The 27,930-nt window shown below is 44.2% G+C and overlaps 1 protein-coding gene across 20 annotated transcripts in view; it reads right to left on the reverse strand.

The window, feature by feature from the left end:
• Window positions 1-27,930, reverse strand: part of nfixb (nuclear factor I/Xb) — a 160,723-nt gene that overhangs the window by 14,078 nt on the left and 118,715 nt on the right. For 11 of the 20 annotated variants that reach the window (XM_037088108.1, XM_037088107.1, XM_037088104.1 and 8 more), the window contains 8 exons: window positions 20,318-20,383; window positions 18,651-18,725; window positions 16,429-16,549; window positions 16,082-16,117; window positions 15,262-15,392; window positions 11,914-11,988; window positions 5,107-5,235; window positions 305-480 (listed from right to left, as the gene is read on the reverse strand). In XM_037088108.1, coding sequence (XP_036944003.1) covers window positions 305-480; window positions 5,107-5,235; window positions 11,914-11,988; window positions 15,262-15,392; window positions 16,082-16,117; window positions 16,429-16,549; window positions 18,651-18,725; window positions 20,318-20,383 — 809 coding nt within the window. The remainder of the gene's footprint in view (window positions 1-304; window positions 481-5,106; window positions 5,236-11,913; window positions 11,989-15,261; window positions 15,393-16,081; window positions 16,118-16,428; window positions 16,550-18,650; window positions 18,726-20,317; window positions 20,384-27,930) is intronic. The other 9 variants (XM_037088122.1, XM_037088105.1, XM_037088103.1 and 6 more) reach the window with 6 other exon arrangements.

Genomic DNA, 27,930 nt, shown 5'->3' on the forward strand with positions numbered 1-27,930 from the left:
ACAGATTGTTTTAAAAGTAAAATTTCAATGCCACAAATCCAATGTAATTTACATTTCTTATCAATTAATTAATACTAAGTATTTAGTGGTTCTTAAATATCACAATTAGGTATACAGTCGTCTATTAAAAATGTTTATTAGTATTTTGGCCTTTTTGTGCTTCTATACACAAATCTTTCTAATAGTATAGTCCTTTATTTTTCTAATATCAGTGGTCTGTTAGTATTTTAGAATTGCTAACACTTGCATAAATGACACATTTAATTACAGTTATAGGGTTCTCCTCTCTGGTGGCGAGTCTTACCTGTCCGGCGGCCTGCCCCGAACCATCAGCACAGACAAACTGCACAAATTCCTTCAGGGGGTCTTGTCCAGGGTGGTGGTGGTAGCGGATGGTTGGGTGGGTGAAGTAGGGGCTAGACTGCTGGATGATGGAGGGAGACGGGAAGTGCAAGGCCGAGGCTGAAGCACGGGGACTCCCTGCCAACAGAGACATTTGTATTAGATGAACACAAGTGGAGACAGATGCAGAGAGCGAGACGGAGACATGGACCGCTGACTTTCTACACGGTCTTACAGACGGAAGAGATGTATTGAGTGATAATGAATGATAGCAACAATTGGCCATCACGTCACAACTGGAAACAATCAAGTTTTAATCTGGTTTTAAAATGTCGAACATGAAAGGAGCGCTGTTTTTCCAAGAAAAGCTGATTTCGAATTAATAGCCATTATGGGCATTGCTCATAATGTTTTATGATCACTCCAGTAAATCTATACAGCTTTATGGAGGAGATTTACACACACATTGCATTCATATGTGCTACATCACAAACACTTTATGGCAATTTAAGCAAACTGAATTCAGACTTGGACACAGGCGAACACTGCGCTCGTCTGAATGTGCGCAAATTCAATAGATGCAAGCGTTATATTTTAGAATCAGATCCAAAGAGCCTGTAAAAGGAAAATAGCACAAAGAGATCATTGAGTACTGTCTTAAATTAGCCAGTCTTAATGCCTGCACGCCTGTGTGCTGTTTTGAGGGTGTGATTCATTGGCGTTGATGCAATTTGGCATCGACTGACGGTAAAGCCGTTTTTTTTTTTTTCATCTGACTCATTTTGTTTCCATGACAGAACTTATTTGAATGTTCACACTGTATGTCTAAGTTGATGGTTTTCTGTTAATGGGCTTTAGAGCCTCATATCTGAAGATAACTATGTGTGTGTGTGCACGACAGGTGTGGGGACGTAAATTATTTCAGCATTCAGCTGCTAATAAGCTTAAAAAAAGGGAAAAAAAGCATTCCTTGTTCTGTTTTACAAAAGAGGAAAATGGAGGAACTCGGACCCAACAGAGCTGAATATACATTTGAGGTGTGAGAGGGGAGCAGTTGGTTGAGCCCTACCACCAAACACAAAGCCCTCTCTGTCAGACCTATATCCATTACTAAATCTGCTTGATTTGTATTAGAAGCCTGTTCTCCTCTTAGCTGTGCCAGTCTGACACCCACCCCATCCCATCCAGGCCCCCCAGCTGCCCACGTCGGGCTGCCAACACTCTTTGGTGCTCGCATCTTATACATTGTGTGTGTGTGTGAGTGTACTTCATGAGTGTGCCAAACCCGCTGCATTACCCCCCAGACAGGGGCCTATGCCTCTGAGCCCAGCAACACCTTGCTCGCATGCCAGGCTTGCCTGCTCCCCAGTGGAGCCGTCTCCCTGCTTCTATTAGTCCCCTACTAATCCCATTAGAGACTGGGTGAAGGCCAAACACTCTGGGGGTTTGGGGGCGGGTTGGGGATAGGATGGGGTGGGGTGGCGGTGCTTGTGGGGGGAGACAGGATCAGAGGGAATCCCTACACCCCTACCCTCTGCCTTGAGAGCAGTGGTTCCCAACCTTTTTTGTCTGGTGTACCCCAAACCCTGTCAGATGAACTCAGTTACCCCTTTATCGACACCATTCACAATATTCCAAATCTGTTCCTTTGAACTGATTTTCAATTAGATGTTGTTTTTTTTAACATGATTAATTGTACAAAAATAAAAATACATTTCCTCATTATTTAACTTTACTGAAATATTTGACTCTATTTGGTCAAGTTTGCACTTGCACTCCCACATGCCTAGCCTACGTTTAGCTAACCATTCCGACCATTTATTAATAACTTTTATCTTTTTACCATTTGTCAATAACTTTCATCTTTCCATTTCAATCTTTTAATCATCACTGTTCGCTCACCAGCTCAGTATTTCTACCATTTATCAGTTGCTTTCAGCTACCTCTTTCACTGTTTTAACCCATACATTCATTTAATTCATTGCTTTAGCCATCTCTTGTGCCCACAGTTTTCAGCTAGCTGATTAGACACCAAATATTTCCCCCCATTTCCATTAGCAACACATCGTGTTCAGGTGTATTTTTCCAATCAAATTGTGGTGGGTGGCCAGCACCGTCACCTGATTGCCAGCCTTTGTGTGTGGCGTTTGAGTGTCCCCCCTTTTCTCCATAAGAATGAGTGGTTGTGGGTTTGAGTGTCAGTGGATGCCTCGTGTGTTGGACCTATGCTTGACTGGCGATCTGTACTCAGCCTCTTGCCCGGTGTCAGCTGCAGCGCCCCATGACCCTAAAACATATGCGGGTTTAGCTAATGGGAGGATGGATGAAAATGATGACTTTTGTTTTTTTCAAATTAGGTAGTCCACAATCTTCCATGGAGTACCTGAGTATCTTTAGTCGGGAATCACTGCTCTAGAGGAAGCATGGCTGAATGTTGCTAGAGGGATTAAAGTACCAAAACCACCACACTGCTGCACGTGGCTAGGCCTTGCAAGCTCCTCAGCCCGACTTCTCCAACCCCTAAATCCCCTTGGATCTAGACTTCCACACAGAAAAACAACAATGCTCATGATGTGGTAAGCACTTTCACGCCAGTGCTGGACCAGCAGCAGCCTGCATAAAGTAAGAGTTTGTGTAAAAAGAAACAAATCACCACCGTATAAATGACAACTGCTTGGCCACAACAAGGATGGGATATTGTGTATGTGTGCTCATGTTAGCGTGAATATGAATGTGTGTGTGTGGAGATTGGATTTGCTGTAGTTACATCTCAACAGGCATAGGGCCTGTCAACAACCACGGAGGAGGGTTTAATGACACGGCGGTCAACCTCATTGCCTCACATCTGCTTGGTGGCTTAAGAAGCCTTTGATGTAGCCTAGCTGCAGACCTACAGCACATGGGTAATTATCTTCAGTGGGCTCCTTCACTGGGCGAATTCACAGACGTGCACTTTCCAAAGAGAAGAGGAAGTCTCTTTTTCGATCTGTGCCACGGTGATATAATGCAGAGATGATTTATTGTCGGCGCTCCTCCGGCTCTGTTTGATATCTGATGTCGCGAGCTGCTTGTTTCAGCCTGGTGGAGGATCAGCTGGTTCACACAGCAACTCAGAGCCATATTTACTGTTCTTGCCAGCGTGAATAAAGACTTGCGCTCCCACATTGAGATCCAATCCAAAGTTCCCACACAGTCAAGAAAAGCAAGTCAATAAGAATTTGGAAGAAGAAGTGAAAAAGATAGGAAGGAAGATAGAAGCCAGTGAAATGGAAATACCCAAAAATAATTTGCTGTGGCCTCCTCCTCTCACTCTGAGCAATGTGTACCATATTCCTATTCTGAGATATTACAGGGCTCTAGGTCTGCTGTGGGGTAATTTGGATTACAGGAACAGGAATTTAGGAATATGCACCATATAAGGATGTTATCAGCATCACCTTAAAATGAGATTCTGACACAGGAAAGCTCTTAAAGATGGGACCTCAAGACCCACATGAGGCTCTGGTCATGTGCTCTAGTGTTGCCTGATTTGCCTTTATCACACCCATGCCAGACAGATGGAGAGCTCCTTATGACTCAGTATTGTACTTCCACGAAGAAGGGGGATTCACAAGACACTGATTAAAGACACGGTTAAAATCAAAGCAGAGGCTGATATGTGATTACTTTTAGTGTTGGACCAAGTTAAAAAAAAACCCCTGGATCCTACATTTCCCATAATGCAACTTAAAAGTGTCATCCATAAATCCCCCTGCCTCCTTAACGCCCACTCTTTTCAAATCTCAAACCTCCAGCTTGTGACACTTCATGTTGAAGATATAAATTTTCAATCCCAAGCTGAGATAACCCCAAGGACATCAGTATGACATCATTAGGGTTATTTTATTCACTTTGGAAAGCTCTCTTCAGAGTTAGATTTACATAACAAAGCTATTTTCACAGGCCTAACAGTATTCACTGTAACAAGTAATGTAGGTTCATAACTTATTGTCTGTGAAGAGCATTCGAAAAGGTGCTCTTCACAGAAGAGATTCCACCAAAATGTTGAGTTGTCACTTATTATCTTTCACCTGAAATTGCAAAGTATTTACACTCTACTGAAACAATAATAATAATAATAAATAAATAATAATAATTGTATAACCATCTGGTTAAAAATGTTACATTTGAGGTTGATTTTGTTGCATTTGAGACACTTAAAAATGTCTCTTCAGTCTTTGCGTTGTGTCTGGACCAGGTCTTCACTTTTTGCCACTTCTTCAGCTTTCAGAAATGTTCTTAAAACATATTTCAAGTGTCTTGACATATGACAAGATCATCCAGGAGTCAAGAAAACGGCACTTAATCAAAAAGAACCAATGCCGAGATCAAAGTACGTGAGCTTTACAGTCAAGGGAAGAGATGTGACAGGAGAGGCAGCAGAAATCCCCTGGTCTTCCATTCTTAGAAGAAGAAAGTGACCTTTATAGATACACCAACCATCCACCAGATAGACCCAGAAAAGTCACACATCACACCCAGAATCCCAAAAAGCTCCATCACCAGCTTGACCTGCACCCTACAAGGTCCCAAGAGGAGGCAGAGGTGCCTGCCAAGATTTTATTCCCAGCCACTCTCATCTCCCAAAGACAATGCTCCCAACTGTGCGCCAGGGGGAAGGGGTGGGGCCCTGAAGAAGTGGGGGGTGGGTAGGAGGAGATGGTGAGGGTGGGGAAGAGGAAGGGTTGGGGCGATCAGGGGGATCGGGAGCTGGGTTGGTCTCACCTGGTCTCACTCCCGCCAGTATTGGCATTGGGTGGTGGGTGAACGCCATGCGGGGGGACCTCGTCTGGGAGGACAGGGCGCTGAAATCGAATTTCCCCGGCTTCTTAAGAGAACTAGGCGATGAGAGTCCTGGCAAAAAGGGGATCAACAAAATGGCAGAACAGAGACGAGGTTTTAATCAAACATGGCTGCTTTTCTTACTTCGACTCTACTCAAAAAAAGATAGAAAAATAAACTTATCACTCTTAAATTTGATTGCAAGAATCGAATGATTATGACTGAAATCAATGGACTGATCGATTGATTCATTCATTGATTTGTTGATTGGCTTAACATACAGATGGGTTCTCACAATCTGTCCAATACTCTACGTTTCTGTACAGTCGACGGGCTGTACCATGTCCGTCAGATTGAGGGGGTGGGGGTGGGGGGTTGGGGGGGGGTTGGGGTCCGGCGGGAGGCCATGTTTTGAAGCAGCAGGGGTTCAGAGCGAAGGGAGGTGACGGGGGGAGAAAGGGGGAAGGGGTGGGGAAGTTGGGAGGTTGGGAGGCTAGGGGCTAGTGTCAGGAGAGAGGAGAGCTGGGAAATGCAATGGCAGTCCAACTATGGTCATCGCCGGAGTGCATGAACAACACAGTAAAGTCTTTGCTCACTGGTTTTACTCCCAGGGAACACCACTGAACTCAATTCAGAGACGTCTCCTTTTCGAGATCTAACTACTTCCAAACCACAGAGGTCTCCGAGCCCAGGGAGCTACAGGAAGTCAACAAAACACACCAACCACCCTACTCAGTGCACTTGTCAGGATGCCTCTCCAGAATGAATCTGATCCTGGACGGCCTCATATCTGGGGCAGACTGTGCTTTTTCAAGCCAGAATGAGCTGCTCGGCTACATATAGCTGCGGGAGAGCGAGCCAAAACATACATCAACGGATCCTCTGATGTAGTGCCCTTCTGCATATCTGACTGTCAGGTATTTTATGTTGCTGCTTTAAAATGTACAGTATTTCATAAAGAGGTGCCTTCTGAACTTTCTCATACACACACACACACACACACACACACACACACACACACACACACACACACACACACACACACACACACACACAGATACACACACACAAGCTGTTCAGGCTGAGTGGCGAGCACCGGGCAAACTGCCAGCCAACGCTGGATGGGAGAGCGGCAGAAAGATGGAAGGAGTTAAGCGGCAGAGGAGCGGTGACGGCACAGCCGACACACATAGACAAACATATTAAAGTGTCCCCCTCTGTCTATAAATGTCAGCTGAGGGTGAAGGACTGCATGAAATATCCCTCAGTTTGGTAAAAACGGGCACACTAAGTACAGGCCAGGCTCACCAGCGGACCAGAAACATGGCCAAAAGTGTGAGAGCTACAGATAAAAGAAGCTCTCTTCTGTGATCAAGGCCTCGTGCGGTGGGTGCAGAGGGAATTTATTTTGATGTATGGTAATCCAAAGGCACAATTTAGACTTTCAGGGTTTGAGGACCAGCGCCAAATGGTGTATTTGACCTCTGCCGGGGAACCGCAATGTTGAATATATGCTGAAATAAAACTCTGGAAAGAACAATCCATAAAACAGAGAATAATGAGGAAGTAAAAAGTATAGAAAAGTACATCAGCATGGACACACAGTCCTCATTACTTCTCCCTGGAACAAAGTGGACTCATGTTTTGCTTTTGCTCCACATTTGGTTAAGAAATACAGTGATAAACAACCTTGGCGAGCGAAAGCCCAATAAACTACTAAACGACACAATATTCACACATATAAAACAAATACACTCAAATAAAGATGTGGGTAATTTCAACATGGCCCAAAGAGACGTGGAAATAGATTTTATGAGCTAAGCATATAAAGTCTAACAGAGCAGATTTCTGAAAAGCTTTTTCTTTAATGCCACACTGGGAAATGTTTTATCACTATTTACCCACAATGCTCATAGGCAGCATGGGCGCAGCTGTGCTTGTGTGGGCACCGATAAGTATAGAAAAAGGTGGGCGCCAGCACTTATGTTCGGCAAGGCACATCATGTGACACATGTAGGTGGGAGGAGCGGATACAATAAGCGGGGTGAGATAAATTTTGTTTACTGGTGGAAGAGTGAAAAAAAGAGGGATAAACACAAACAAAGTCAAATCTGAGATTTTATTACAACCGTGGCTGTGAAACCAGACGGGCACAAGATGTTTTGGGCTGAATTTCACAGGAGAGCCAGATGAAAACACTGCTTTCTCTTGGTTGCGCATGCATTTTATGTTTGAATTTAATTCCATGTATATTTAATAAATAAGATAACAAGACAGACGATTCAACCTTGTGGGCCATGTGTGGGGAAATAATTGTGCACTGACACCAATGCTGTCAAATGAAAGGGTAAGAAAGGGAGGCAGCTATATAGTATTTATCTATTGATATTTGGTACAATAAAATTCAGTCTTGGCTAAAATGTCGGCGACGTACTGCAGATCATTGACGATCATGACGGTACTTGGCCAATCATTGAGTCAAGAATCCCAGTCATAAAATAAATAAAAGTGGAGTAGAAGAACAGCTGAACAGTCTGGAGAAACAAGGGTTTCAGGGAGATAAAAAGAACTCTGCATTCAGCAGAACATTAGGAGTTCTGCTTGTCATCCATCTGGCGCTGACATTTTACTTCCGATGGAGTGTTTGGAATATGGCTTGGTAATATATTACGGCCGTTTCAATTTATTGCATAGGGGAGTACAGCTGCTGTTGCAACGCAACACTTGAGGAGCTACGAAAGGAGAAAGACATCCTGAGATCCTTTACTCAAGGCTGCTGTGATAGATATTTTGCCTTCAAAATTAGATCATGTGACTGCTTGTATATGAACAGGCTCAATGATAGTGAGCCCACAGACTTATCGCCTGACTCTGCAGTCCCCCCCACACACCAACTCCGGGAAGCTTTATAGCTTCATTTAACTTCTTGTTTTGGTTTTCCAGCCCACAACTTTTGGTTGTGGTTCATTCTCACAACTCTCATCAGTTTTGTTTCCAGCCACCGCAGGCAGATGTTTCCACCATAAAACCCTCTAAAAAACGCACTGTATGCTTTTCGTCTTCCGCCAAGCTGCAGCCAGACCGAGTTAGCTGGTGAGCACAGTGGAGCATTTACCTTAAATTAGATAAAGAGACAGATGATTTTCTCAAAGGTTTGTAGAGGCCAAAGCTCTAAAAGGAAAGTTAATGATGGACATTAGGTGGAAGCAAACATGACGCAACATGAATGCTAATGTATGCTACATATCTGCTGGATGTTTATATCAGGAAAATGTTGGCTAACATTTTAGCCATTACAATATTAAAGGGTGATAATGTGTCAGTGTTGTGTTCACAGCTTGTCTCCACTGCCCACAAGTGGCAAGAAAACCAGTTTTTGCAGGTTTAAATAAAAGGAGTAATACAACATAAAAAAAAAATACTTAGGTGAAAGTCCTCAATTCAAAGTTACTTAAAGCTGCTGTAAGTGATATCATTTTATTAAAACAAGTGTTTAATAGCTGTTTATTCCAACAGTAATCACTGTTATAGTGTTTGGCGAGTGACCCATGTCTCTCCTTCCTTGTCTGATGCAGTAAAAGCTATCCCTGCCCACGTCATCCAATCAGGACAGAGAAATCAATAACCAGGCGGTCCAGCCTGTCTGTCTGTACGGTGGCGTAGAGATGACGGAGGGGATAGCTAGCTGCAGAATGGACAGGAAGTTAGCTAATATGATGACAACGCTTACAGCAGCTTTAAAGTACGCTAATATTACTCATCATATTGAATGGTTAGCTACATATCATGTTATTGAACTATACTTGTGGACACATTAACATCTGTATTATCACTTGTCTGTAAAACTATGATGTGCCAAATAACTACAGATGTCAGATAGCAATATATAGTGCGCAAGTGCAATATATGTCTATGTAATGTAGCCGAGTAGGAGTATAGAAGTATTGTTTGAATATAAATACTAAGGAAAAGTGCCATTAAATTGTACTACAGGACTTGAGTAAAGTTACTAAGTTACTTTTCACCACCTCATCGAATCGGTCAGTATCACAATAAGAAACCAACAGGTTAGCCATCTTATGAACTTTGTGAAAGAATCTGTTGAATGCAGTGCTATACATATGGCTACTGTAAAGCTTTACATGCAGCGCTGAGAATCAGAGAGTCAGGGAAATATGCATAATTTCAATTTGGCATCTCTGGATTCCTTGCTTGCACTTTGATGATCTTACTAAACTGAACCACAACATGTTATAGATTCAATGCATCCCTGCAATTAAGGCTGTTTTGCTACAGTCCCCCGGTGGTACGTATAGAGATGACTGCCTGCCACCATGGTGCAAGTTTAATTATGACCAGCTTATTATGCATAAACAGCATTAAATTATACATATTGTTTTTAGTCTTTCTGATATTCCCTAATTAGTTGGTATCTAGCAGAAATATCCGGTACGAAGAGGCCTCTCAGTGAGGAGCAGCAAATGAGGCCCAGATGCCCAATGAAAGCTTTGTCTGATAAAGCTAACAGAAGTTACTCTGATCTCTCCCTTAATCTGTGTGTGTATGTGTGTGTGTGTGTGTGTGTGTGTGTGTGTGTGTGTGTGTGTGTGCGCACTTGTGTGTGTCTACACATATTCGCACACACGCAGTTGTTTGTTCTACATTATTTCTGTGTCCTGCTCCTGGCACGCTGCACGAGCAGACTGGCAGCCAATTGCTCCCATGACCCTCTAGTCTTGCCACGCTAACAAGCTGGCGACCACACAAACCCCCTAACTGTCACAGAACTGGTCCACTAGCATGAGCACAAAAAAGAAAAACAAAAACAATACACACACACACACACACACCCCGAAGAGAGAGAGAGTGAAGCTCACACACTCGTCATTCAGGTTAAGCGAGAAACAATGTGCATTAACTGACGACCTTGCACATCATTAGCACCCATAAACACTGAGGTAATGCGCTGCAGGGCAAAGCAAGAACACCTTAACACCACCGCAATCATACCCACACACAGTCTTAAGCCCAAAACACCAAATGATTAGGCGGAATTCTCCGTCGCAAATATCAGGGATACTTGGGAACCCCCCGCTCCCCTTACTGAAGAGTTGTCGGTGGGATTTCCCACCTCGGAGCAGCAGGAGCAAGCAGGCAGAAGGAGAGAACGGAGCAGAGCAGAGCGGGAGACAGCAGACTTAATGATGAATTACATGATCACCTGCTATGCCTCGGAGCTTTTCATTCAGGTAGAGGCTCACCTACGGAGTAGGCAGAGGCGGAGGCCCTCCCCCTTCCCTCCTCTTCCTCCCTCCTCCGCCCCTCCTCATCTCTCACTCCCAACACCACCACCACCATCACCAGAACAGATGTCTGCTGTAACCCAGTAGCTCCCTTCGCTGTAGACACATGGAGGCGCCATCTGGACCGGAACGCTGCTCCTCTCCAGATTGGGGTGTGCGTGCGTGTATGTTTATGTGTGTGTGTGTGTGAATGTAAATCAGAGAAAGAGCTTAAATCTAGTTGTGCATGTGTGTGTGTGTGTGTGTGTGTGCGTGTGTATCTGCATGCCATTTGTAAATGTGTGTGTTAGTGAGTAAGCATGTCTCGGAGACAGAAGGTGCCTTGTGCATTGATGACACACCTGAGTGCCTTTAGTCGTGTTTGTTTGGGTCGCATGTTGTTTTTCCTGCGTCGTCTTTCAGAGGCGGTTGAGTCAGGCCTACGGCAGGTGGGACACCGCTCAACAGCTCTGTCCAAACAACCGGCTGGATGAAGCGGCTAACGCTGCTACTCAACAAACCCTCATTCACACGCACCCCCACCCATCCTCCTCCTCCTCCTCCTCCTCCTCCTCCTCCTCTGTGTCGTTCCGCTGCTTTCTCTCTCGGGGCTCGACAACAAAATTACAACACCCAAAGCACTTAGCTGGATGTTGCTGACAAATTCACACTGCCGCGGAGACTCTGTTTGTATGCATGTGGTGTGCCACCAACAGCGCGGGCTGTGGATACGATAATGTACATATTTATACATTTAAAATGAATTGGATTGTTTGTCAAGACAGTGTGTGTCGGGATAAGAGTAATTTGTGTTTTTGATTGCACCGGGGACGTCTTCATCCTCCTAGATGTCTGATTCCTCTCACAGATTTACAACAACATCTTTGAGGCAGACAGGCGGTGGATGTTATGGAGCTACTGGGCTACCAAAAGGCTTTGGTAAACCCACAATGGACAACAGCAGACATCTGGTAGAAACACAACCCCACCCGGCGGCAGCATAGCCAGAGAACAAGACACAGGAGAGGGATGGAGAGAATAAAGTAGACTAGAATAGAATAGAATAGAATAGAATAGAAGAGAAGAGAAGAGAAGAGAAGAGAAGAGAAGAGAAGAGAAGAGATGAGAAGAGACGAGAAGAGAAGAGAAGAGAAGAGAAGAGAAGAGAAGAGATGAGACGAGAAGAGAAGAGAAGAGAAGAGAAGAGAAGAGAAGAGAAGAGAAGAGAAGAGAAGAGATGAGAAGAGACGAGAAGAGAAGAGAAGAGAAGAGAAGAGAAGAGAAGAGAAGAGAAGAGAAGAGAAGAGAAAAGGAATGGAAAAATGCAGAACAGCTCAGAGAGCTCACAGGAAGTGCAAACAGACTTGGAAAGAGGACAGAGAGAGATGTGTACAAGTTTGAGGGTGGTGTGAGCTGAAGGAGAGCATGTATACATGTACACAGTATAATGTTTAATGTTTGTTCTAACCATGGTAAGGAAACTGCACTCCATCGCTCTCATGCTTAATCTTCCTCTCCTGCACACTGGCCAAATGGTGCTGCACTGAAAGGCCAAACAGGGGAGAAGGGAAGAGTTAACAATGGAAGAGGGGAGGAGAGCAAAAGACAGAGAGAGGTGGAAAGAATGAGAGAGAGAGGAAGAAGGGTGGTTAAATAATGGGCAACAGGGGAATTTAATGTCATAGAGTGCAGCAAGTGTCTATAAAGTAGTTACATCATTACTGCTGGCGGCATTAAAATGGCAGCATGTGAGTGGGAGTGACGGTTATAACTTGGAGAATACGTGGAAAATTTAGCAGTTCAACAGAATCCCCAAAGTCAAGTACTAAACACAAGAGATATACATGTAGACTGTTTTAAATACATTTGACATGGTCCCCATTGTGACGGTTAAAAATGATGTGAGTCAAAGCGTGAATGGTTATGACACAAGTGGTGGATGGGGGGGCTTAACACTGCGCTGCTCTGCTGCAACACTCGAGAAGACAACACTGAGGAAGTTGGACGGTGAAACTCAGTGGGGGTCTGGAGAATAACGTGCAAGGGAAAGTTAGACATCTTGGGAAAACAACTTTCTTGCTGAGAGTTTGCTGAAAAGACTGATACCACTGTCTGTACGGTAACGGAATCATGAAGCTACATAGACAGCTTGGCTAGCATACCGTTAGCTTAGCACAAAGATTGAAAACGCGGGGAAAAACTAGTGTAGATGTTAACGTATGTTTTTTTTAATAGCCTCTGCTATTTACTATTTGTTTAAGCTGCATTTTTTTCATTGCGTAGTCGCTACGGCTAGCCTAGTAAACAAATGGCTGTTGTTACAGCTGAGGCAGGAAACTGTTTAGCTTAACTTAGCTTAATTAAATTAGCTTAACACGAAGACTGAAAGAAGGAGGAACCGGCTATCCTGACTGTTAATAAAGGTAACAAAGCCTGCCCACAACTAAAGCATACTAATCGACAATTTATATATTTGTTTTGCAAAAATTGTGAAAAAAACATGTAGTCTACAGCATACGCTACGCTAACTGGCTGCTAATGTAGGTTCATATCTAGCGTACACATGTAAGAGTTGTATCAATCTTCTCGTCTAACTCTCGACAAGAAAACGACTAAGTGTACTTCTCACAATGTTAAACTATTCCTTACAAATGATACAGCGATGAAAATAAAAAAAAGATCTCACTACACTAGTCTGATGAACAAAATTAAACACAAATGCCACATAGACTTTTTATTTTTTATGTATACCCCCTCATTTGGGGGGAAAAAAAAAGTCTCTTTGGCTTTTGAGAGTTATCTGCGTTACACACACACACACAAACACACACACACACGCACACACACACACACACGCACACACACACAAACACACACACACACTTGAACGCATAAGCGCTACTCCTAACTTCATAAGTACTAACTGAGCAAAGTGAATCCATCTCCACCAGTCTCACTGATGTCTGACAAATAGTTCAATGTACTCAATTTATTGTTTGATTAAAGGGTCAGTTCAACCAAAACAAAAATAGAAACTTTTTTTTTTTTACACTTTCACAGAGTGAGCATAAAGATGGTTTTGGTTTTATTTTTCAGAGGTTTGGCGATATCCGTCAGTGCCTCTGTCCCATCATAAGAGGCGTGGTCCTCATGTTAAAAGTTATATTGGAAAAACTTGACAGTAACGTGTTATTTGAGCGACCTCACTTGCATGGATTTTACTTTTTTGGTAGGGGTTTGAAAATAGTCCCCAGTGAAAATTATTCTCAGGAACTCTAGATGGAGAGTTTTTCAAATGTCGTGTTTCACCACAAATTATGGTCATTTACTTCCATTGTACTGGGCTGGTGGCAGATGTTTTAGTGGAAAAACCTCTGAAAAATACAACCAAAACTGCATGCTCTGACCACAAGGACTGGTGGAGGAAATATGTTTTGGAATTGAATTTAGGTAAACTGGCCCTTTTTACGTCCCTGCTGCTGCATGTGAGAAACGACACTGTAACCTGGCTTTGGCAAAATGACGACAACTCTACCTCTCGGGTTTGTTCTGCTCGACGGGGGCACAGGTTGTAAGTGTGGTAGAAATAGTGAATGGAAGAGGTTGAGAAAGAGAGTCAGGATGGTGGGGAGGGGGAGTCAAGTGATGGAGAGAGGGGTCAACACAGTTAAGAGACGAGTGGTGTGTTGGTGGATGGAGATGAGCTGTGGCCTCTGGTCCATTTCAAGTCAGTTAGTGTCAAATTAACACCGGAAAATAGTTTTTTTTATTACATAGGTCCTGAAACCTTTTTTTTTAAAAATAAGCTTGTTACTATGACTAAAGATAGTTTGATAGTTCTAATGTTTGAAGTGAGTGGGACACAACCTTCCACGCACCAATGAGGAATTAGCAACATCTGACTCAAAGTGGACTGTCATTTAAGGGCTATGGTGGGGCCTTTTGCTGCCAATCAAATCCGAAATCCGAAATGCAGCCACACAGTCACGATGAAGCCGATTAGCAGAGTTTGTGACTGTTCAGCTAATGAAAAATGCTTGAAAGATGCTTTCTGAGAATTCTTTCTATGAGTATCTGAACAAAAAATAGCTCAAGATTGTGGGAAAAACGCTTTCTTGCTAATGTTTTGATTGATACCACACTCATGTCTCCACAGTGAGTGTGAAGCTAAAGCTAGCAGCTGATTTGCTTAGCTTAGCATGAAGACTGGAAACGGCTAGCCTGGCACTGTCGAAAATGGTAACAGAATCCGAACACCAGCACCGCAAAAACTAATTAATTGAATTCTACTTTGTTTATTTTGTCTGTACAAAAACCTCCAGGAAGTTCCGCGTCGGGCCAAGGAACAGTCTGGCACATCACCCACCCTTGAAACCACAACCGTTTTACACTTTTTGTACAGATTAAACAAAGATATAACATGTAAATGAGCTTTGGGGGTGCTGATAGGTGGATTCTGTTACCATTAGACAGAGCCAGTCAAGCTTTTCCACCTGTTTCCAGTCTTTATGCTAAGCTATGCTAAGCAGCTGCTGCCTGTTGCTCCATATTTACTTTACAGACATGAGTGTGGTATCGATCTTAAATATTTACAAATTTCCCAAACTAGTCCTTTAAGGTTTGAAAAACAAAGTTTTCAGGAGCTATGTCTCAAGAAAAAAATACTGGACGAGCTACTATTGTTGCAGCCTCCATTAAGGTATGATATTCTTTTTGTCTATAAACTTAAAAATCAGTTGAAGTTTTGTGTCTGACTTGATGTGGACCTCGGCCCAGCTCCAGCAGAATCTGATGAGGGGGGTTGTAGCGAGACTACCTGCATCCACATCATTGGGCCAGCCGCTGGACTGAGAGCTGCTGCCAGCCGCCGGGGAACGGCCTGAGTAGAAGACATCGTCCACCGGGCTCTCCATCTCGCTGTCGTCAATGGACTTGCGCTTGTTGGAGCTGCGAGGGAAAAGAACAGTGGAGGGGTTTTATTACAGTTTTGAAGAAGGGAAAGGGGGGGAATTAGAGGGATGGCTTTATGTTCGGTCATTTTTCTTAAACTCGCATGTGAGCCTGGCTCCTCAGCCCCCCGCTAATGGGCATTTGGGGCTCTAATGAATGTACAAATATCATTTGTGGGACATTCAAGGACAAACATGAATGCTTATTTTCCCTGGAGTCAGGCGTGTGTCTGCACGAAATCAAGAGTTGCAAAAATTTTAAATGTCAAAGTTTCCTTCAGTGTTTTGTTTTCGTATTATGTTTTAGCCGTTGGGGGGGGGGACGCAACGCGACCGAGGACGGCGAGACAAACACGAGGCCAGAAGTTATTCAACATGCTGTATCCATACCGGCCCCGAGCAGCCTCCTGCTAGAAAAACCGAGGCCATGAAGATTGCGCGCGGTGATGCTAGAACGTGTTTTTCTGTGCGTTTGCAGATTCTTATAGACCCTTACATCTGTGACCAATAAAACGGAGGGGGGATGTGAACGTACAGTGTTTCACTGCCGATCCAAAATGTTTAAATATGTGTGGCTCATGTGCATATCTATGTGACAGCATGCGTGTGTGGCTTTTGTGCGAGTGTGAGGCAGGGGTCTGTGTTGCATTAGTATCAAGGGAGATATTCTGTAATGAGTGTAACTACCTCCGTGGGAGACTTGCATAAAGCTCCATTTCAGTCCTGCAGCGTAAGATGAGCGAGAGAGAGGACGATAGGGGGAGCAAAGGGGAAGTACCAGAGATGAAAGACACAAACACAGGCGGAGTGATGGAGGGAATCGGTGGGAAGAACAATGAGAGGGAACGAGAAAGGATTAGCAGCGAAGGGGGAAAGAGAGGGGAGAGAGCAGGGAGAGAAAGTCCTCAATCAAAAAGCAGAGTAAGCTAAGCATAAAGAACACAGCAGTGTTAAGAGGTTAAGGAATTAAGAAATTTAAGAATATTAGTAGAGAAGCAAACAAACATTTTGAGAGACAGTGTTCGTATGTGTACCTGGTAGAGGGGGTGGAGGTGATGGAGCGCCGTCCCAGGGTCACCTGGTTGATGTTGTAGTAGCCGGGGCTGTCTAGGTCAGCCAGGGAGAAGTTGGGGCCGGTCGCTGTGGCCACGGGGGCTAAATGCACACACAAACAAACACACACACGCACGGGAAAATAATATCAGATAATCTGCAAATACACACTATATGTAATCAAATTTCTTGAGGGATAGGGCTGGTGTTGTTCCATTATTATGTTGCCATTATAAATAGTCACCAGTTGTCACCATTTCCTTCCAGACTGAAATATCATGAACTACCGGATGGACTGCCATGGAATTTCACAGTTGTGGCAAGATGAGCCCTGTCTGGTGCCATCGTGAAGCTTACACTTGTTGTTTTTGGTGGAAATGTCTCTCTGACTTCTTGCCGTGACACTTACACAGATTCATGTCCCACTACGGATGAATCTTAATGGATTCGCTAATCCGCTGTGTTGTGAATTCCTCACGTTACGGAGCTCGCTTGGATTATACTGTGTAACCTTACCGGCTCCACCGTTTATCACGTCAGTTAGGTCAGTTATGCATTGTAAATCCCTAAAAACCTCTCAACGCATCTTGTGTGTCTTTTATTATTATTATTATTATTATTATTATACACTGGTCTCCTCTCTTTATAGCATGGCTACTGCTACAGGTGAAGCTCTTACTAAGGGTTTTTTTTTTTTTCCACCAAGGAGGTTGGGTCACTTTTTTCATTTGTTTGTTGGATGGTTGATTAGTTTGTCAGCATTACACAAAAAGTATTTAACATCTTTCCACCAAACTTGGATGGAGGATGGGTCCTGGCCAATAATAGATCTCATTAACTTTTGGTGCTTATCCTGATAAAGGGACTGATCCAGGAATTATTTTAGGGCGTACCCTCGTCATTTTTGCTAATATCTCAGTGAATAATGCATTAAAAATGAACACAAATCAGGCTTCTGAGTGCAATTTGATGTGACTCCTAATAAAAATCCAGATGTGGCTGATTTAAATGTAGGCTTGATTGAATTAAAGGGGACTGCTGGGCCTTGGCAGAGGTACGCACTCCACCGAGTGCCATTCTAGTTTAGTTTGTAACGCTGAGGACTGAACAGTGTATTTAGCTGCGGTTCTTTTGGTTAAAATTGATGTCTTACTCAATTTAGGAGTGAAGCTGCCATTCTGCTTTGGCTAGCTAGCTGACTTCTTGTTGTACCTGTCCATGTGTGCAGCTAATGTGTGACGCGAGAAAGTATGGCTATTTACATTTGCACAGAACGCAAATGGTTTTATTTCAGTAATTGATGATTAGTGATCAACAGCTGACTCATTGGTCAGAGCCAGTTGATGAGCTGTGATAATCACTGTCTATTTCAGAAACTACTATCAATATGTCCAGCTTGTGACGGTCTGTAATTATGTTTGGGCCTTGCTAGGAAGTAACGGAGGCAGAACTACACCTGATGACTTTGTAGCAGCTGGTACATATTACCCAGCTATTTGCTTTATACAGGGTTAAAAGTCAACATGCTGGCTTCTCAAATAGCGCCATCATCAGGATAAAGCCGCCCCCTGGCCTCTCTGTGGCACTCAGCCCCGAGCCTACATGATTCCACTGAGATGTCATTCTTTTCAAAAATATATAGTTTTATTTTCAAATAGCTGCAGTGATGTCCCTAAACAGCTGGCCACTATAGTTTTTCTTTCTTTTTAGCAAATCTACTGTTTTTACTCCAACAGGAATAGATACATCTAAGGGGGGACTATTTTCAGCTGTGGATTAAAACACATTTGGTGCCTGAGCAGGTGCTCACAGCAGCCGGGTGGTGAGGGCGGGATTAATTCAAAATAAACTGCAGTGTGTTTGTTGATGGTAAAGACGGAACATGTCGGCCAGTGAAACAATGAAGATGCATCAAGGGCTTTGGACTCAAGTCAATACTTCTAATTATGATTAATTCATTCTTTTGGACAATCGAGAATACATAGAATAACACCAGCCTTCTCCTTCAGAAGCAATCTTTCCCTAGAAAGTAAGTTCCCCCAGCAAAAAAAAAACAAAACGTTGCTACTTGGTGTATGAGGGATGCTGCTAGGTGTATGCTGTTATAACAAAGTGCATGTATGAAGTGTACAAGGACTGACAGGGAGGGTGTGTGTGTTGTCTACGCAGAGATTGACAGGAGGAAATTATAGCTGTGACTCACTCTGCGACACGCGGACCAGCTCGGCAACGTTCCACACCCCTGAAGTCACAAAGCAGTCCTGGAAACTCAAGTGGCCTGAGACGGAAAGAGGAGAGTGTGTGAGGGCGGACTGCATACACCAAACATGCATCAAATGACATGCACACACACAGACCAAACTGAAAAACACATATGAAAAAGCTCAACACACTGCCGGTGTCATCCAGCGGAACCATGTGTTTTCTATCAGGTACAACACGCCTGTTGGTTTGGACAGTCGAACACACACAACCACTCATGACTATCATTTCATCACAGATGGCGATATAATGTGTATGTACATTGTGTATTATGATATATATGTATATATCATGCACATGCATCTCAAAGCACAAGTGCAGGGGTATAATGATGCATAATAACAAGCACTCAAGCTGTGATGTATTCACACACACGCACGCATTCTTGTACTTCCATCTTGACGAGAACCCTCGCCGTAACCGACACCTTAAAATGTAAATTCTGGTCTGGATGTTAATTTCACCTTAGTTATGATGACATAATTGTACTTATCAAACAAATTTCTGAGGACGGGGAGTAGCAGATTTGAGAGTTCACCTTCAATTTAACCGGCAAAAAGTTTGGCTTATCTGGGGTTTTTGTTTAAAAATCGTCTGACTGCTTATGTTTCTTTGCCCATTCATACTTCTTCTGAGTTATGTCGCTGCGTTGCCAGCTTGTAGCACTTCACTCAGTGAGTACATCATTATCACTGATGGGGAGGATGGCCGACAGCATGAAGAGTGTAAATAAAGTGGGATTATCTCTTAATACCTCATGTCTAACGACTGAGTAAACCCTTACTTTTAGCCCTACACAAAAACGCTTGTCCTCACATTATTTTAAAGCAACTATAACCAATTTTTGTTTGCTGTACTTAAATTTTCTAGGCTGTACTGCTGCCAAACATACCAGTTACTGAAGGCTAAACTCCAAAAACAGAGGCTAGCTCCTCAAACTCAGTTGGACCATAGCCCTTAGCTGAGCCAAAACTTGATTTCAGTTAGCTAACTTGCAAAAATTCCAAGTGTGAGTAGGGTTCTTTAAGCGTGTTTGTGCTCCTGACGTCGTGTTAGCGCTGTTCTAAAGAAAGTAAAGCCTAACATGCTGCTCTGTAATGTCCACATCCATATTATCCAGGGGCTATGTGGTGTGTGTGTATATAAAGGACAACTGAAGCCCTAGGGATGAGTAAATCGACACCCCCTCCCATCCATCTCTCTTCAAGCACCCCCCCCCCCTCGCCCTTCTTCGCTTTTCTCCCACTCTCCATCTCTTCTTCTCTCCTTCGCTCCATCCCTGTCCGGGGTTAACCACAGCGGGGACAGCGCATGAGGTCAGCGCTCAGCTCGGCAGCGGCCATGTGGTTCCCATCTTCCAATAACGTCAGTGTGATTTATGAGTGGCCCACCACAATCCCAGCACAGCCCCCACAGTACAGTACCATCAGCTCTCCTAACCATAATAAACTTAGACCAACTCTGCTGGGACACACATGCACACACGGAGGCCTGTATGTAGGGCGCATACAGTATGCGCGTGCACTTGTGTGATTGCGTGTAGGCACAGGTATGTCAAACAACTTCACGCATTCATTGTGTGCGAACGGGACCAGCTTGTTCACATACCGTTTGGTGGGGGCTTGACGTCTGTGTCTCCTTGCTGGTTTGAGTTGTCTGATTGTCCTGATTGTTCTGAAAGACAGAAGAAAAGAAAAGAGGAGAGATGGTAAGTCAGGTGGACAGATGTCTGGACACTACCCAAGGCGAGAGGGCAGGACAGCATCAGACGGGAACCCGTCAGAAACTCGTGATGTGAAACGGCGCCTTCCTTCATTCTTTCCACTGAGGAGAGACAGACGTGGGGCTGAGATTAAAGATGGGAGCATGGCCCTGCTCAGGTTGAACTTCAGTTGAAAGTCATAAAATGGCAAATCAAAAGGTAAGTATCCTAACCCCCCCAAGCCCACCCCACCTCCGACTCCGCCGCCTGTCACTGTGGGAAAATCACTTTTTAAAACTGGATAGAAAAAGCCTCGAAAGACAATTCTGTTTGGAGTGCTTCATCTTTTTGGCTTAAAAAACACTTTTTGCTCCTTCTATACATCTCTTTCGGGGTCTCCCACACACTTTTATGCACACACAATATCTTATGCAGGACCTCAGACAGTGAGGGTTGGGTAAAGTGCCAGAGACCTTAAGAAGCCTCCACTTTCCACTGTTGACTCTTGGGTTAAAGGATACTTGTAAAATGTAAAATTCTTGGCTGGGCGCATTGTTTGTGGTAACCTTGAAAAAGCCACTCCTATCTTTTTCTGTACCTCTTTTTGAGAGACTCTGCCTCAAACCCCCTACTTTAGTTCAGGCCGACAGTGTGAGTGAGTTGGTTAAAGTGTTAAAGGCCCCAAGAATCCGCAACTTCTTCACTGCCGGCTTGTAAGTTGAGGCGTACTTGTAAAATGCACACTTTTGGGTTCTCTGCATTGTTTGGATTGCATCTCCTGTGTGTGTGTGTGTGTTTACTTTACCATCTATAGGGGCAGGCAGGCAGAGAGCGCCTGCTTCAGCTAGTTTTGTTTGGCACACGGGCTGCCATTCTTCTTTAGATGCGTAATGCAGCCTTGCAGAGTTTTATGGTTGTATCATATATACCATTCAGGCCAATTACCCCACAGCTCTGAAGCTTTAAGGCCGTCCTGGGCCAAGTCTCCCTGGCCAGAAAGTGGCCCCCTTGCAGTCAGTACTAGGCCCCCCAATCTCAAACTCTTCTAAGCCCAAATCAGCGTCCTGATCTTGGGTGGCATTAGTGGACGACGTGCCAGCAAACTGCACTATTCACCCTGTCCGTGCGTTGCCAAAACCAAGAAAACAAAAAGAGACAAACAGAATCGCCTCATCACTCTGGGTCAGAAAGAAGCGGGGAAAAGCACACAGGGATAGAGTTTCCTTTCCCCGCAACGCTTCCCTCATTCTGCGGGGAGCGAGAGTCCATCTTCGCGTCTTTCTCCGCTCAATTCCTCTCACACTCGTTCTGTCTCTGCTTCTCTTTCTCTCTCGTGCTGTCGCTCTGTGGAATCCTGGCAGCCATCTTAGCGCTTGGCAGCCATCTTAGCTTTGGCGGTACCCATGCATTCCTGCTAGCTGACGGCACACCCACACACACACACACACACACACACATACACACACACACACGCTTGCAAAGCACACTTGCTCTCACACACACACACACAGACCCAATGGTCTTAAAGATAAAACGACCTACAGAGGATATGCAATGCAAATGGAGTGAGGAGAAAACCACTGGGATGTTTGTCTCCGATTCTACAAGTGACGTGTTGCGTGCCCTATAGCGCATTACACAGAGTTTAATAAAAATGAAAGATGAGCACGGATGTCAGACACCCGCTTAAAGTATAAGGAAAGATGAAAACGGGAAAATAAAGGAATCATTCAAGGCAAACAAGGTGATCGCGTAAGCTGATCCAAGACTGAGTGAAGCTCGAGGACTCTCTTACCCCGACGCTCCTGATCGTGCATTTCAAAAAACAAAATCTCTCCTGCACTATTTGACAGTTTCCAAGCCAAAAAATCAGTGCCTGGTTGTCATGACAACAGGGATGGCACACCACAGTTAAAGTCCCTAATGATGAGTGGTTGCTGCAGCCCGCGTGTGCATATGTGTCACTGTTTGGCCTGGCAATTAGTTCGAATGAAGATAATAATATAGCCCACTGGCATGGGCTCAATGTGTTGTTTTGTTTAAGTGTTTCTTGGCACCACGCGGACCGGCGGCCGCTGTGCTCCACTATGACGAGGTTGACTTTTTACTATATCAGTCTTTCTGCATTTTAAGGTGTTAAAATCCTCTGCGGTTACAGTATCAACAAAGATATCAAACTGGGCTTTCAAAAGTTTTCAGCTTTCTTGGCGTAAAAAAGTGAGCAGAAATCGATCTCTGCCAGCTGTCGGTGCTGTACTGGACTCCTGTCTGCCAAAATGATGACCCTTGCACTATGCCATTTAAATCAGATGACCTTTTTATGGTTGTGGACTCTTACCACATGTTGCTAAAGGCTCACAAATTATCTTTTGCATTTTGTGGCACCTAATATCTGTATCAGACAGTGAGGAGGCAGGCAGGTAATGGGGTAGTGAAATCAGAAGTCACCAGCTTGAATGGATCATTTGGATTTGGAGTTCCAACTGCTGATGTTAAGTCCAACAGTCAATCTCCTTCCCTATGTTTGGTCTTCACCAACTTCTGAATGAGTCTGGCTCTTTGGATGCTCAAGTCGCCACTATGCTCACCAGCTGGTTGGTACCCATCGCTGCCTGCCATTTGGTGCTGGGCTCAGCTGCCTGCTGTGGCCAGAAATGGTGCTGATGGGAGCTGTGAGAGTGAACCAAAACAGTCAAGCTGTGGGCCAGAAAACCAAAACAATGAGCTGAAAGATGTTTAAATGGTCCATGAAGGGAACTGCAGAGCCGGATGACAATACTCTGTGGGCTTGCCACAATCAGTGTCACCTTTCACATTAACAGACAGTCATTTGACCCATTTCTCATATAAAACTATTTGTAGGCGCCACTTTAAGCGTACCCACCCTCTCGGGGTTTTCATGAGTTATCGCGTCTGTGACCACAGAGTGGCAGAAATGAGTACAATACAAACTTTAAACCACCACACAGTCTCCCAAAGAGAAGGAAGCTGTTTTGTCTTCTGGGTGGGAAACATTTTTGGAATGTGCCTGTGATAGTCTTTTTCATACAGGATGGCATCGGCAGCTCAGTGTTGATGGGAATTCCCACCGTTAACCTTAATATGTTTGCAATCAATCCAAAAATTCCCCATCTTTCCATCCACCACAGTGAGGTCATCTACTCACAGCCAAAATAATACAAGATGCACCCTGTATAGACAGAAACACATGTGTGCTAATACGGATGCTAACGTCCGCTCGTCCCCATACCCATAACACACGGGCATGACAGTGGCTAAACTATACTGAATGTAACCATATGCGCCTTTATTAACATGCTGGTTCAAATACTTGCATGTGTCGCACCAAACATGGCTACACATGCCTCTGAAGCACAAACATGCTCTTGCATGTGCGCACACACACACACAAAGAGACACACACAGACACGTTTAAACACAGATGAATCACCCTTATCTCATGCACACAGTCGCCCCAAGGCCCCCTGTGCACGCCCCGCCAGAGATAATACAGCATAGACACACACAGTCCATCAAATATACCAAGCTATCGCGCCAATCACACACATGCACACACACATACACACACACGCAAGTGCACACACACCGAACACACACAGACTGAGTTCATTTTGTGTCTTGGTCAGTATACACTTACTGCTGATGGACTCCCGAGTTAACACTGTCCATACATTTATCACACTGCAGATGCAGACAGAGGCTAATAACTCACACCCAGGCTAATGTACACACACTGGAAATCACACTCACTTAATCACGCCATTCATCATACATACACAGACACAAAAACAACACGCCACACATTTTGCACCCGCACATACACACACACACACACACAAGTGGAAATCATTAAGAGACACTTCAATGTAAAATTACATACACATGCTCACCCGCTCAGTACGCAGGCAGCCAATGCCAGCGCTAATGGACCCATTTACCGTGCGCACATTCATATACGAGTGCACATTGCTCACACAGGCACCCTTTTTTTTTTTTTTCTTTTTTGGCCAATTTACCGAACAGCTTAGAGTGTTTGTTTGTGCATCACAAGCACACATGAGCAAACAGGCCCTCTGTAATCTAATGTGCACTAAGTGAAGGGGATTTTTCAGACTGATGACAGACTATAAAATCAACCTCACCAGTCCAACACTGGAGAAATATTACAGCTTTGGCTGTTAAACTTGATGATGGTTGAAAGGAATGAATTCAGTCAAGCATGTACACTTTCATAAATGCTTTTTCTCATATTCAGTGTTAACATCTTAGCTTCCACATAATGGACTTCTGTTACTGATTCTCTTAAAATGAGGGGGGAAATCTCGACTAGAAAGGCAGAGGCTTTTAGTTAAATGCACCATTTTAATCTTTCTTTGAATCGCTAGCATCACATCTTTCAGAAATAGTTCCCTGTGTTCTTTTCAAACACTTGTTATATTCTGTAAAATCTGTGTGCGAAACTGGGAGAAAAAAACAAAACTTTCCCTACGCAGAAACACCTGTATGTCTTTTATGAAACTGTTTCCAATACTAGCAATACTAAATTGCCAGAGCTCTCCTACTAGCCTATATTGTTTGGAGTGGCACAATAAAATCCTAAGATGTACAAGATGCTCGGGAAAATGTTATAGTGTTTTTATCTCATATCTCACTTAAAGAAATAGTTCACCCAAAAATTGAAATTTGGTCATTATCTAATTACTCCTGTGAGTCCATAATGACTGGGAAAGGTGGGTAGGTTTATGGAGCTTTGCAGCAAAACAGGGTTGCAGCATTCTCTTAAACAATTGACATAGCTGGAGACTTATTTAAAACCATAAAAAAATTTCAAAATTAAAAAAAAGCTAAAAGAAAACTGGCTAAAATGGCTCTGCACAGTCTTTGGAATATCCAAGATCCCAGTCAGATTTGAAAAGACGTTATTTTATTTTTTTTATCACTACAATCACTGTAGCTGCTAAGTTATAGCATCACCATGCATCCTGTTTGAAGTGGGTGCACACGTTCAACTTCCTTTCAAATCAATTCGAGATCTCGGGCTTCTGCAGACTTGGAATGGAATGCACCAGATGAACTGCACGGAGCCATTTTTCTGGTTTGGTTTTGTGCTCTGAAGCAAGTCCCCATCCGCCGAAGTTGTTTAGGAGAATGCCGCAACCCTGTCTTGATGTGAGGCTCCTGAAATGTTTTGAGGACGATGAAATCTCACCTGTTTTTCCATCAGCATGGGAGTAGACAATGACAACATTTTCATTTTTGGGGTGAACTGCTCCTTTAAAGCCATTGTTGAAACGCAACGACTTGACTCTGTGCTCTGGCCGCTGAGCTGCCGAGGGCTGCAGCACGAAGCGAGAGCTGCTATCAAATGAGAACCTGATGCAGGCTGTGTAGTATAAATACATGCCAATGTACAGCTGGGAGCGTCAGTATAGCCGCAGCCGACAGCCCGTGACCCCTCTGACTCCCGTCTCTGTCTCCACCCTCTGTGCGCCGTGTCATTTAAGGATAGCTCCACAGTCATGGTTCAGTTCACAGTCAAATGATAGGGGCCTCATCCTCCGACTGCTCCCGCGAGCTGAGGACAGTTCCACCACTGTTCTCTCCCTCTTCATCTCTGTCTCGCCTCTGCCGCTCCCTTTCACTCTCTCGTGCTGTAACCCCCCACCCCCCACCCCTCCACGGCTCCTCCAGCCTCCCTGACTTCTGTCTGTATGAGCTGTGGTGTGTAGGTCATTCCTGGTGGAGTGTGTGGGTACCAGCAGTGGCTCAGTCTCAGGGTTACTGTGGGAATGCAGCTGTGGTGTTGCGTCTGTACATCTCTAGATGTGGCGGCGGGCGTGCGGGGGGTGGGGGGGGATTGTATTGCACTCCACGCATACGGAGACATATATAGAGAAATGCTGAATATAATGGAGCGTGTATACACAGCTTCATGCTGATGGAAGATGAATGCAAAGCAGACGGCGTGCAGGCAAACTGCACTGACTAACTTATATATACACAACAGTGTGTTTGAGTTTAAGTGCGCGTGGCTGCGCAGCCTCACCACCTCTCTCCATCCCCCCCCACACACCCCCAAACCCCCCACCCCCATCCACCAGCCTCTGGATAAAGAAAACCGAACAGCCTCCCCAATTGGGTTTCGCTTAAGAGGTTTATCGGTATGTTGCTAAACATTCTGACCTTTTTTTTTAATCTTTAATGCGCTTAAAATGTTCGAAACCCTCCTAATCCCCACGGCTATCCCACACAGATGTTCACTCGGCTCTTTTATTGGACTTCATTTCAACCTCTTTTTTTTTTTCCCCTTTCCCTTCTTCTCCTCCTCCTCCCACACCTCCTTCATCCTCTCCACGTCCCTCTTCTCCCCCCATTACGTTTTCATTTGCCAATTTGTTTCCGGTTTTCAAAAAACTACTCATCGCCCTCTGATCACCCCCCCCCTCCCCACCTCTGTGCTTCAATCTTCTCCAAGCAAAGCTCATCCTGACCCCGGTTTATAAGCCAGTGGCTCTTATTGGAGACTGCAGCAGTCAGGGAGAAGTTGATGGTACAACATGAACGTCCCAGGATTGACCCCTGCTCACTGTGGCCACCTTTAGGTTCAGAGAAACGCACGCGGCTGAGACAGGAAGGTGCCCCTGAATATTTCATGGGAATTTGCTTCATTAGATAATGTACAGTTGAGCGTAACAAGATAATAACAGGGGACGCGTTCCTGCTGAGCCATTAGGACATCTGGAACAGCTGCTTCAGCTGATACACAACTGAGTCATCCGCTCCGGCTCTACCCTTTCATTTACTTACGTTCGAACATTAAGTTTTATTCGCCGCCTGTCTTTGTTTTTTGTCACAATTAGAAGGAGGATTTAACACACCGCTTCCAACTGTGTTGTAGGAGCGCAGCGCCAGACCAGCAGACTGCTTTTCGAAAACACTACCCACCATGCAACTCAGCACCTGAGTGACAACACTGGGGGCAATTCATCCGATTACATGCCGGTTCCTCTGGTACTGCAAAAGGCTTTATACTGCTTTTTCCACTCATGAAGTCGTACACCCCAAGACCTGTTAATACTTTGATGATTTGATACTTTGTGAACACTGTGTACAATGTGTGGGGTTATCTTGTAATGTTGCATTTAAATCAATGTGGTGATTACATTATGTTAAAAGTGGCTATTTTGTGCTTTGCATTGCCGGACATTAACCAACTCTAAGCAGGTTTATTTTCCTTGATAAAGATGATAAGATAATTTTCGATTTGGAACTTTGCTAAAAGGAGCTGTGTAATTCAGTGCCAAAGTTTTGATTCATGTACTATTAGAGTGTCTTTTAAGGAGAATATTAACATTTTCTTCCCCTAAAAGTACACAAAGGGCTGTTTTGTGTTGTGAAAAGTGTCAGCAGTAGGAATGCAACTAGTTATCCTTCTTCTTGTTTGGTCTGTAACATGTCCAAAAATGGTGAAAAGTGTCGATCAGTGCCTCCCGGAGCC

Source organism: Acanthopagrus latus, chromosome 23 (genome assembly GCF_904848185.1).
Source record: "Acanthopagrus latus isolate v.2019 chromosome 23, fAcaLat1.1, whole genome shotgun sequence".
Classification (NCBI taxonomy): domain Eukaryota; kingdom Metazoa; phylum Chordata; class Actinopteri; order Spariformes; family Sparidae; genus Acanthopagrus; species Acanthopagrus latus.